This window comes from Haplochromis burtoni, unplaced genomic scaffold (assembly GCF_018398535.1).
Source record: "Haplochromis burtoni strain Fernald_Lab_line unplaced genomic scaffold, NCSU_Asbu1 Contig_460, whole genome shotgun sequence".
Classification (NCBI taxonomy): Eukaryota; Metazoa; Chordata; class Actinopteri; order Cichliformes; family Cichlidae; genus Haplochromis; species Haplochromis burtoni.
Window position 1 is genome coordinate 35,748 of NW_024582821.1, and position 12,156 is coordinate 47,903.

General features: G+C 41.9%; 1 protein-coding gene across 1 annotated transcript; it reads right to left on the reverse strand.

The window, feature by feature from the left end:
* Positions 1-58: 58 nt before the first annotated feature.
* Positions 59-11,888, reverse strand: dcaf11 (ddb1 and cul4 associated factor 11). Its single transcript, XM_005945985.3, has 15 exons — positions 11,658-11,888; positions 11,170-11,371; positions 9,950-10,077; positions 9,250-9,368; positions 9,068-9,132; positions 8,773-8,873; positions 8,040-8,186; positions 4,999-5,053; positions 4,540-4,608; positions 4,279-4,336; positions 2,908-3,093; positions 2,575-2,728; positions 1,784-1,936; positions 1,546-1,652; positions 59-545 (listed from the first exon to the last, which is right to left on the reverse strand). Exons 2-15 carry the CDS (start codon positions 11,355-11,357, stop codon positions 435-437), a joined length of 1,641 nt encoding a protein of 546 aa, XP_005946047.1. The 5' UTR covers positions 11,358-11,371; positions 11,658-11,888; the 3' UTR covers positions 59-434.
* Between the last annotated feature and the right edge of the window lie 268 nt (positions 11,889-12,156).

Consider the following 12,156-nt stretch of genomic DNA (forward strand, 5'->3'; position numbering starts at 1 on the left):
AATATATATATATTATTATAGTATATATTATATATATATATATATATATATATATATAATATATATATTATATATATATATATATCACTAACTTATTGTTTCATTCCAACAGCTCGTTAAGTGCAGCTTCAGCGCATTTTGAGTAAAATGTCCCAGGCTGGATTGAAAAAGCTCTGGCCTCCTTATTCTGTGCAAGACATGAGGCAATAAACAAAAAAACAGGGGGGAAAAAAAAACAGAAAAACAGCTGCAGGTGGCAACAGCCATCCCGCCGTGTTCTGATCGGCACTGGACAGCACGAGGCTCAGGCGCCTTCCCAGTGAACTTTTCTCAGCCACGCTTTCATTTGAATCACTAATATCCCGCACTAACGTTAGCAGATACTCAAGTCTCTCCCAGGCCTTCTGAGCTCACTGCCTTCCTCTGTGCTAACATCACTTCCTCCAACAGCTCCCTTCCTCTCCTCCTCCTCCCCTTGCCGTGTCTCGCTCCTCGTCTAGGGGATGGGTTTGTCTGTGCTCCCACATTCGAACCGCTCCGTCCCACTGTAGAGAAAGGATGGAGATCAGAGGTTAAAAAATAATAACTGTGCCATCTAAGCCCCGTAGTTTAATGTTCTTAAGCTGGATGGACTCTTGTTATCACTTTTAAAACAGCTGCTGAGCCTGTCTGCTCTGTTAAATAACGGTGACGTGATTCATGCTTTATGCCAACAAAACAAGCGGCAGCTTTTAACCACAAATGGAAAAGAAGCAGCATTTTTATTAGCCAAGCAAAGAGCTAATTTATGGTCTTGATATGCTACTACATCAATAGCGCATATGTGCTACACAGAGTTCTGCAGACCTACTTAGTGGCCGAGTCAAACTATGTGGAAAACCTCCAATTTCTGCGCTTCTTATTTTGCTTTTTGGGATTTTTAATTCACTTTTTCCTCTGACGCGTTGCTCGGGGGCAAAGCTGTGTTTACTTTCTGCAGGACTGCACCCTTGCTGTAGCCTCTCTGCTGGTTGAACTCCCACAATCCTCCTCTCTGCACACCCAAAGAGCTACGCAAGGAAGTAGCACTGCACGACCATAAATCCAGCTTTGCTTGTGTGTGATTAGGTCCAGGCCTCAGCGGCGTAAAGTATAAACATAAAGTACTCTGCATCTCATGTCTGCTTCCTTCTTCTAGTCGAAACAGCTCAGTTCATTTGCACTGCTTTAATGTTGTTTTCCATTTTATCAAGTAGTGGTAGTAGTGAAATTGCTAAAAAGTCTAATTTAATGGAATATGTGAGGGGGGAAAAAACAGTCGTTTATTTCTGCAAATGGTCATTTTTTCCCCGTAATTACCAGAAAACGTATCAAATTGTCTCAGACTTTTCTAAATTATGCCTTATTCCATTAGTAGAGGAAACAGTGTCTGGGATTAACGCCACTCTATTAAATCGTTTTACAACTTCTGGAAAGGGCTTTCTTTTGGGTTTAATGTGATATTTATGATGACGAGCTTTCACACACTGATTCCAGCAGGACACTTTCTGCATTAACCGCACTCACAGAGCTGCTGATGATGTTGTCCTCGTACGGGTGCCAACTGACATCTCTCACGCACGCGTCGTGGCCCACCAGTCTGGTTACCACCGTGCCGGTCAGCACATCGTAGACTGGACACACACACACACACACACACACACAGGGTTCAACTGATTTTCGATTCTTCAAATATTACTTTGTGCATCAGCTCACGCAGACTTTGTCGCCGTTTACACACTGACAGACACACACAGTCACTTACTGACGATTTTGCCCGTGGAACAGCCGGAGTAGATGAATCTCTGCCCAGTGCTGAACTCTGGTGAGAAACGGCAGCGTATCAGGGTGTGGAGGACGCCATGACCTCGGTAGGTCATTACTGAGGTGTCGCCTGTCAGCTTGTGTCTCTTCAGGGCTGCGAGGAGCAAGTAAACAAACACAAAACTGCTAAATAACAAAAAGATGCACAAGGATTTCTCCATTTTATAAATGTTTTTTTTTTTTTTACTGTTTATGCTCTTTCCTCACACTTGTCCTCAACTTTAATCCAAAAGACCATGTAGATTTATATCAAGCTTAGAAGAAACTGCACCCTGAACTAGATCGTTTCATTTTGTTTAGTTTTTTACCGCCTCGTCTCCTCCTCTCTTCCTGCTCTATCTCATTATCCAAACTCCTATCCTTCACCTCTCCTCCACTCCTTCCTTCTTGGCTTGTAATGGTAATCACTCTCCCTACGTGTGGCTTTACAGTCTTTTTACACCACACACACACACACACACACACACCACACACCACAGACACACACACAGCACACACACGCGCACATACACCTACCTACGTGTGGCTTTACAGTATTTTTATCCTCACGACACACACACACACACACACACACACACACACAGCCTGCTCTCTCTCTTTTTTTAATATCATCATTTCATCTTTATCTCCTCCTCTGTGTGACCTCTCCTCCTCTCGTCCTCCAACTTCCCCTCTGACTCATTTACCACGAGTACCTCCCTTTCGCCCTTCTTCGGCCCCTCCCCTCCTCACCTCTCTGGGGAACCTGCTGCCAGCGGTAGTCCCAGTTTTGCTGGGTGACAGCCAGACGGGAAGCTGCCAGCCCCTCTTTGGGCGAGAACTTCCTGACATCCCACAGCTTGATGGACTGGTCCTTCGAGTTGCTGATCAGGTAGCGAGCGTCACCCTGGCACCGTGACAAAATGGAAAAAAAAAAGAGACCGAGATCTGAGAGTTAGAACAATACATGTGATTGAATAAACGTCCTGTACGATTAATGTTCTCATTTAAACCATTTCTAAGTAACTGGAAAACTTTTTACTGAGAGACCCCCCCTCACAGACACACACACACACTCGCACCCACCTTGCTGTGGATGAAGGTGATGCCGTCTCGGTGGCCGGCCAGCTGTCCAACAGGCTGCGGTCTGTCCTCCCGCAGCGTCCGTCTGTCCCACACCTTGCACAGTGCGTCATCGCTGCCAGAGAACAGCAGCTGGGACGAGCTGTCAGCGAACGCCACCGCGTTCACGTCGTCCTCGTGGGCATCAATCTGATGAGGACGGCAGCAAAAGAAAGAGTCAGTGTTTACTGTATGGAGCGTGTGCACATGTGTGCAAGAATGTGCTATTTACAAGTGGGCTATTTACATGTTGTTGTGAAAAGTGTGTGTGTGTGTGCGCACTTATGCATGTCTGTGCCTATGCAGAAGTAATGAAAGGAGCATTTTTCTTCAAGGCTGCTGCGCACTGAAACTCAGACTTTTCAGTACATAAGCCTCCAAGGCTGTGCTACAAACAGGCTTTATACACACGGCATGGTTGTGAGTCTCCAAATGCAAAGATGTAGCTGTTAGTAATTACAGCAGTACAACTGTTTGTTAGTTTTGTTCTTTATATGTGCAAGAAGACGAAATAAATCGCTAGATAAAAGGATGTGTCACAAATAAAAGGATAACTCAACATGAAGCATGGTGATGAGCGGTTCTAGCAGAACAACTGAACTGCTTTCTTTCATAAGACATTTCATTATTTACCGTTTTAATGATGTGGAGGCCATCTCTAACAGGTTACTATGAAGGCCACAGCGTGTGATTCACATCATTTTATAATCACTAAACCCATTCAGTGGACGAGATGACCGTCATCCTGAGAGAGAATATGAACGTCTCATTGTGAGACACAGATCAGCCTCAACAGCTTTCTATTGATTTGCAGAAATCCTTCCCTCCAATGGGGAAAAACACTAACCGGAACCACAGCAGCAAAATGCCCCGACTTCAGTTTCCCATCACTGCACTGAATCGTGGAAAGTCTAGTGCTGCACATGAGGAAGTGACAGTGAAAGTACAAACAACTAATAAAAAGTTGAGAGATAAAAGCACAGAAACACACCACAACACTGAGGTAATTAGGAGGGACAGCCAGAGAAACGGCGGACGACAGAGACGAAGCAGATGGTCGAGGTCGAATGCTGACTTCTGCGCACGGGGCGGTTATGGGAGGAGGGAGGGCGGTAGGTTTAACCCCCACCGTCCCACTGTGTGGCGGAGCTGGACTCTTCGCTGCTATATTAGACTACAGGATGGTGTAAAACTTTATGTAGTTTCTGCTCCGCTGCATCTGGCTAACCTTGACCGAAGGATGAAGCGCAAATCAGACAGACGTGACGCTGAAACGGGCACGGCCAAGGCGACGCGCGAGCAAAAAGACATAAATGCACACAAAGACACACTAACCTTCAACATTCGTTTATTCTGCTCAAGATCAAAAACGTAAAGGCAGCCGTCGTTTGCTCTGAAATGAGAGAGAAGAGAGGCTGAGAAAAGAATAAAACAACTCCCCTAAATTGAGGCTCTAATAAACATATTTCGAATATACCGCCAACAAATGGAAGAAAAGCAGAGTTGTGCTTGAATTCAAATTTCATAAAGAGCCTTCAGTACTCATTTCAACCCTGTCAGTCACTGCCTTGAAACATAAAAGCAAATTGTACTCACCCTCCCAGGATCTCTTTGCCATCTGTGGACGCAGCCAGCGAGAACACACAGAACCTCCTCTCATCTGGACTACAAAGCACAACAGCACACACACACACACACAACACACAGGTTGGACACTGCAGTAAGAGCACAATTGCTGACTTACAACCACACTCTATCTACTTTATTTATTTTTTTGGTGTGGGATAACATAAAGGCTTTATGAAAGCAAGCATCACCTTTTAAACAATGTTTTTGTTAGGAGAGCTGTGAGTTTAATGGCAGTGCTTTGTTGAATTAATGATCTATTTTTAACAAAAGGAGCGCACACAGAGCGAGAGGATGGATGTTGGGGTGACAAGTTCTGACAGCATCATTCATCCAGGTGGTAATGAAGGGAGAGGAGGGCCTGCTGGTAAGGAATGATAGATTACCTGCTCCGTAATGTTATAAGTTACTATGAGGGGAAACACTAACTTGAGGTCCAGGGCGGTGTGGTTTTCACTGTCTCCATCTATACTGCACATATGAACTGTGGGGGAGGAACAGAGAGAGACACGTATGACTAAAACATCGCAGCTAAAAACGTGTTTGATATGCTGCTTAAAAACAAAACAAAAACCAGAAAACTCCTGGAAGCTGTGGCTAATGCAAAAGCACTTTCAATATGAAAGAAATCACTTCCTGATTCATTTATTCACTTCTTCGCATTTCTCACAAGTGATGCTGTTAAAGGCTCTACTTTCATTGTTCTATTGTAGAAATGTTTAGACACTACATTGTAGTTAAGGCTGAATATCGTCACTGATTTCTAGAATCGAGTCGATCCACGATTCGATTCAATTCGATTCAAATCGATTTGAATCTGGGAAATTTTGCCTCAGACAGTCAGAAATATTATAATTCAGATCAGTACATTTACATATTTTTGTATCTATAAAAAGGAAGCTGACACTTTCCAGACTTTATCAAAGGTGTGAGCGTCACAGCAGATGCCTTTGTGTCAAAGGAGCTGAAGATAAAACAGAAAAACATGAAGGTGATTTTTCCTGGTCTGGGATTTTATAAAAATATTCTGCAGTACATCAAAAGAAAACCATTAATCAACATATGAACATTACCTCTGAAGTTATAGCGGTTTTATTAGAGACACGGCTAAGCGTTTTGCATTTTGTATAATTTTAAAAAGTTTAAAAATTTGTTCAGAAGCCTATTGAACAGCAGAAATTAGGTTTTCTTTTCGGAAGTAAAAGGAGAAAAAAAACATCGGCCGACAGCTACTCAGGTTAAAAATGATATACAAGTCACTTAGATAACTTCAAAATGTTATTGTTTGGCTTTTGTAGTATTTTATTTGTTCCTGAGTAAATCGGTTTGGCTGAGATTAAAGTTATAGTTTTTACACAGCTGAATAAACGTCAAGCAGACAGCTGATTATCAGAAGTGTGAGATGCTGGAGAATATACTCCGGTGTCCTGTTATATTTTAGATAGCAAGGAGTTTATTAAACTTCACCGAAACAATCTGCAAATTTCATTAAAATTTAATAAACTATCATCTTGTCTTTATTATTAGTTTGCACAGACCTTAAACACTTAAAGCTGTAAGCTAATGATAGTTATATAAGAGCAGATGCATGCTGGTGCAATAAGCTGTACATCCAATGGATGCATGATCTGATTAGTCGACTAATCGCAAAAATAATCGGTGACTAGTCGACTATCAAAATAATCGTTTGTGGCAGCCCTATTAGATATACCTTACTAGAACTGGGTTGGATCCCATCTTTCCTTCAAAAATGACTCAATTCTTTGTGGCATACACTCAACAAGATACTGGAAACATTCCTCAGAAGTTTTGGTCTATCTCGATATGACAGCATGACACAGTTGCTGCGGATTTGTCACAAATCCCAAAGGTGCTTCATCATATTGAGATCTGGTAACTGTAGAGGCCATTTTGAACACAATGAACTCATTGTGATGTTAAAGAAACCAGTTTGACATTATTGAATCTTCGTGACGTGGCATGTTATCTTGCTGGAAGAAGACCAAAGTGTAGCAAGACAATATTCCACACACCATTACAGCAGCACCAGCAGCTGGAACCAATGATACTAACCCTGCCGTACAAATGTGATGGCAGAAAGTGAAACTCCTCATTAAGACATTTTCCAATCTTGTACTGTCCAAATTTGGTAAGTGTGTGTTTCCTGTTCTTAGCTGACAGCACTGACGCAGTAGGGTCTTCTGCTGTTGTAGCCCATCTGCTTCAAGGTTTAACATGTTGTGCATTCAGCGATGATCTTCTGCACACCTTGTTTGTAATGAGTGGTTATTTGAGTCACGGTCTGGTCACTCTTCTCTGAGATCAACAAGGTATCTTCACCCAGAGAACCGCTGCTCATTTTCAGTTTCTCAGACCATGTTCTGTAAACCCTGTGTGGGAAAATCCCAGCTGATCAGCCGTTTCTGAAACACTCAGACAAGCCTGCGTGACACCAACAACTATGCCACGTTCACTCACTGAAATCATCTTTCTTCCCCATTCCGATGCTCAGTTTGAACTTCAACAGGTCACCCTGACCATGTCTACATGCCTGAATGAACCAAGTTGCTGCCATGTCATTGGCTGGTTAGACATTTGCGTTAATGAGCAGCTGAACAGGCATAGCTTATGAAGTGGTGGGTGAATGTATTTTGACACACCAATACAATAAGCAGCTGTGTATACAGCAAAGCTAAGTGTTATTTACTCTTATTTAGTACCTTAAAATACTTTCTTTTCTGAACATTTTTAAAAATAAATGTAATATAATTTCTTCTTTAAAGCCACAAAAACAACCTGTGGTCTAACAAATCAGATTCTGAAAGTCTTTCTGGATATCAACGACACAAAGCAGAGGGATCATCTGCCTTGGCAGTTCAAAAAGCAACATCTTTGATGGTAATACTGGATAACTTACACATCTGTGAAGGCACCATTAATGCTTAACAGTAAGGGTTTGGAAAAATATATGCTGCTATGCAGCCATGGGCTTTTCAGCAAAGACCTTGCTGATTTCAGCGAATCAATATTAAACCACATTCTGCACACATCTATAATATAATATAAACATCTGCCGCATTAGGAAGGGAAAAATATGACAGTTCTGTACTGAACAAGAATATAAAACAATACTTTTTCAAAATGAATAGCTTTATAGTTCTAAAAAATTCCCTCTGTTGTTTAAAAAATAAGAAAGAAACAAAAACCTGCACCTGTCCCAGCCTAATATTCAGATTTTTTGTGTCTGCTCTGTCTAATGGTACAAATATCCTTTTATGTGTTTGATTTACAGTTCACGAACAGTCCCAGATTTATTTATTTTTTTTTAGGAAAAGTGGATTTATAATCCCAAAGAGCCAATCTTGAAGATTTATAGGTTTGCTGAATCTTTACAGAATTAGTTTTTCTAATGATGGCAAACTGTTTTCCTCATTTCATCATGTAATATTTTACTGGTCCCATAGCCTTACTGTAGTCAGACCAACTGGAGTAGAGCACGTGGTGTGCATCGGGGGTGAAGCAGACATCCAGCACGCTCCAGCCCACGTCACGGGCCTTCACCGTTCGCCACAGGTGAAAACGCCCCCTACTGGTGTCGTACAAGCGGATGTTCTGGTCTGTAGCAAGAAAAAAAACAAAACTAAACAAAATACAAAGACTCGCATTTGTTTTTGTTTGGGTTTTTTTTACAGGTCCCTCAGAGTTTGTTTGTTTTTAAATTTATTCCTTCGGTACAAACAGAGTGATTTATTTCACTTTCTCCATTTTGTCTGTAAGACTAATCAGTTTGAACTAACATAAGGACTCATTTACACGTGTATGTCACCAGCCTCTGGTTTGTTGTTCAGGGCTTGCTGCTGATCACTAACACAGACATAATACAAGAAGAATAGTCGTGACAGTTAGGCAAGCGTAGGTGAGACGTGGTGAGACATGTTGTCCTCCGCTTGTTTAGTTTGCTTACAAAACAGTAACTTCATTCATTAATCATTAAATCAGGAAATAGGAACTGATGATGCGCTTGATATTTGTTTTTTAGAACATGAGAAAAGTCCAATAATACTCCCCTCCGCCTGAACACAGTCTGTACACAACACAGCATGATTTGGTGATCCACGCAGCAGCTTTAAACAAACACTCAGAATAAAAATCAGACCTGATTCAGCCCCTCTCGATCCTCAAGTTGGACATCGTGCTATTTACCTTGGCAAGCGGAGAGGAACATGTTGCCATCCTCGCTGTACACTCCACAGAAGGCTTTCTGCTGGTATGTATCCTTGTGGGACACATAGTTTGGCAGGAAACTGCAGAAGAACACTGGGGTCACAATTTTAATATTTCGTCTTCTTCATGTCCAATGCATTGTATATTTTCACAGCAATTGTGCAGCTATCCCTCTGCTCCAACAGAGCACAATGGTCCAATCAAGGCTTTAGTCACGCTAAACTAATTGCTATTTAATTCTAATTTAGATTTTAAATACTCCAAAGTTACTTACTACGTACGGATACGACTGCACTCTCCGTGGGAAAAACTGGAGCCTCTACATCTGCCTTTTTCTCTCTGCACACAAAAACATTTATTTGCAGTCTCATAACTTCATTGAACTCTATAAACAAAACTAATACGACTGCACTGCCGCAATTATTTTCCATTTAGATTTTATTTCTGGGGTCTGACCTCTGCTAGCATGTGGGTGAAACTGCGATAGCCTTTCAAGGAAGAGGAGGCGGTGGCCAGCAGGATCTGAGTGCGGATCTCACTCCGGTCCACTTCGTGTGTGTCAGGTTGGGTGTCCACTAAAGACAGAACACAAAGAACAAGCCTCAGTAGGAGCTCACATTCAACAACAAGCTCTCAGAACTTCAGGCATGCTCTGATTAGCCGTCCTACATATTTGAGAGAACAATCCATGGAAATTTTTGACAGCTGAAACATTGTTTTATGTTTGATCCATCACTGATTGACAGACGATGAACAGACATGCAACGAGAGCAAAAGAAGAAACACACAAAAGGAAGAAGAAACAGTATTTAGGCCTCACTAGTTCTAGAAAACAAAAAAACTGAATTGAGGTTTCCATAAATAACATTTTTGGGATGGCAGTGAAAACAAGACAATAACATTACTGTAACACGATTATGTCTCTAAATGAAACCTTACTGACATTCATTCACTGCTTCACTACTTGGAAAGAGAAGACATCATCATAACGTAATTACGTGTATTTCTGCACTGCAGTGGCTGCACTCTAAATAGATCTGTTAGCTTTCCATATTATGTGATCATTGTAACGATGTATTTAAGGGTATAAATGAAGAGTAAACCAACAAAGTAAAAAAACTGCTTATTTTCCTGCCCTGTGTCAGTGGGAGGTTACCTGGTGGATTATAGCGGTCACCCAGCCGTCCATCCCAGGCTCCATCGCTGTCTTCATCAGAGTCAGAATATGACTGGACCAGCTGCAGCCCCGTGGCTCCACTGCCATGGACCAGTCTTACCTGACCCCTGCACATGCAAGCAACCAGTCAATTAATCAGTTATGATTAATCCAATTATCTATTGCCCTAGTGCAAAGATGTACCTAGAAAATAAAAAAGACTTGACAGGTGGAAACCAAAGCTAAATGGTCCAGCTGTACAACATGTAGCAATGACAACATTTAAATGCTAAAGAAGTGAGAAATGTCAAATGTTTTTTCTTGCAGATCTCGGTTCCCTCTGGTCACGAGAGCAGGCCCTGCCAATGTCACGGTTCACTAAAGAAACTATTACAGAGGGATATACAAAAAAATTCCAAGCTTATCCAAGTGCAATTAAATCAAACTGAAATGGGAAAACCTTAACCCCCACTTAGCTTTGCAGCGCTGGAATGTGATGTGACGTTTCAATTATTTGCTCTTTGGCAGCGAGATAGAATACTGCATGCATTACTTCTATTTGCCTCTAAATGTCATTTAATAAGTGCCGGATACGCTCACCACACACAAGTCATTTTCTCTGCAGCAACTACACACATATGTGACAAAGACTTCTGTCCTAGTTCTGAGTTCAAGAAATTAGAAAGTAATGAACTAATGCTACAAGTCCCCAGGGCAGTCCAAAAACATGTAGTCCTCACCACGAAATGCCTCTGGGCAGTAATTTTGAAGAATTATCCAATTTAATTTCAGTTGTCAGCAGGACGTATAAACTGCACACACAGAATCACCAGCCACGTGTTAATAAAAAGCTTTCTTCCCTCGCCCCCAACAAGTTTTTCTTCTATCAACATTTTGGCTGTTGCAGAACTCTCCCACAGATTTAATTGTGGAATGCTTTGAGTGCCATCGTCTTTAATAACGATTACGTCTCTCGGCTAGAAAGAGGAGCGCTTGCTTAAGACTGCTGCCTCCATGACTCAGACAAGTGGTGGATCGATGGTATGACTTGCTACTAGAAGGACTTTGACTTTATTGCACTTGTGTTTTTATGTATTAATTGCTCATTTTTACTTCTGCTAGTTATGGCCCACTTTCACCAAAACAACTCCATAGTACCACTGCTACAAACCTAGGCCCTCCGTGGTATCAGTTTGAGCGTTTTTAACTGTGAAATTCACCTTCTCAGTAAGTAAGCCAGCACTTCTGCTAAGTCAACGTCCTCCTCTGATGAAGACTGCCTGTCCGTCCTGCGGCCTCGGCTGCTGCTGCCGCCCTGGTTTGATTCTGTCGCTTCAGACTGCTCTCCTGGGTTGCCACTGGAAGAGCCCCTTCCACCAGACATCCCAGAACTGGACTGTGAGCCCATAGACTGAAGATGGCCTACCAGAGAGAATAACGAGACGTGTAACAACAATTTCAGGGTTACCTGACAACGTCACGTGATCCCAGACACCTTGGAGAGGGACGAGAAGCACAGCAGCTAGGAAATAATGTTTCCTGGATACGGCGTAAGCCCTATAACAGCTAAAGTTACTGGCGCAAACCTCTCCACTCCTTCAATACAAACTAAACATCCGTGTATTGCACATTAGCTCGTCGTGTTTAAAATGCTTGGGGAAGATTTAGTTCGAGCTAGCTGATAATGCTAACGATAACATTTGGCTACCGTTGGACTGTCAAACGATCTTCTTGACAGCTCGTCGGTCCACCTCTTTGTCGTTTCTCCGCGTACTGGACCGTGTGCTCGGTGTGCAACTTCCGCACCGTCTAACAGAAACCCCTCACAAAGCTAGAGAGCCGGAGGTCTGAGAACACAGTGTTTGATCAGTCTGCTAGCAGAGCAGGTCCGTGAATCGCCATGTTGTTTACAAAAGTGTGAAAAAACCCTGCGCGTGCCCCCCCGCTTGCCCTTTCAACGTCACGTGACCAGCTGCCAGCAACAGTTTACCGTGAAGCTATTAAAAAAAAAAAAAAATTAATGAAAAGGTTAAAAAAAAGTTAAAAGAAAAAAAAAAACAAAAGGTTTTTGGGGGGGTTTTTTTTGGCCATCTACAGGAATTTTTACTCAAATATATTATTTTATAATTTTATTATTTTATTTTGTGAAAGAAATATAATAAATATAATCTATATGGATTATATAATATAATTAGAATATATATAAT

Coding starts and splice junctions, on each gene's coding strand:
- dcaf11 (XM_005945985.3), bottom strand. CDS start 11,357: ATGGGCTCACAGTCCAGTTCTGGGATGTCTGGTGGAAGGGGCTCTTCC. Junction 5,054..8,039: donor CTCCAGTTGGTCTGACTACA/GTAAGGCTATGG, acceptor CCTCCCCCACAG/TTCATATGTGCAGTATAGAT. Junction 1,653..1,783: donor TTCCACGGGCAAAATCGTCA/GTAAGTGACTGT, acceptor GTGTGTGTCCAG/TCTACGATGTGCTGACCGGC.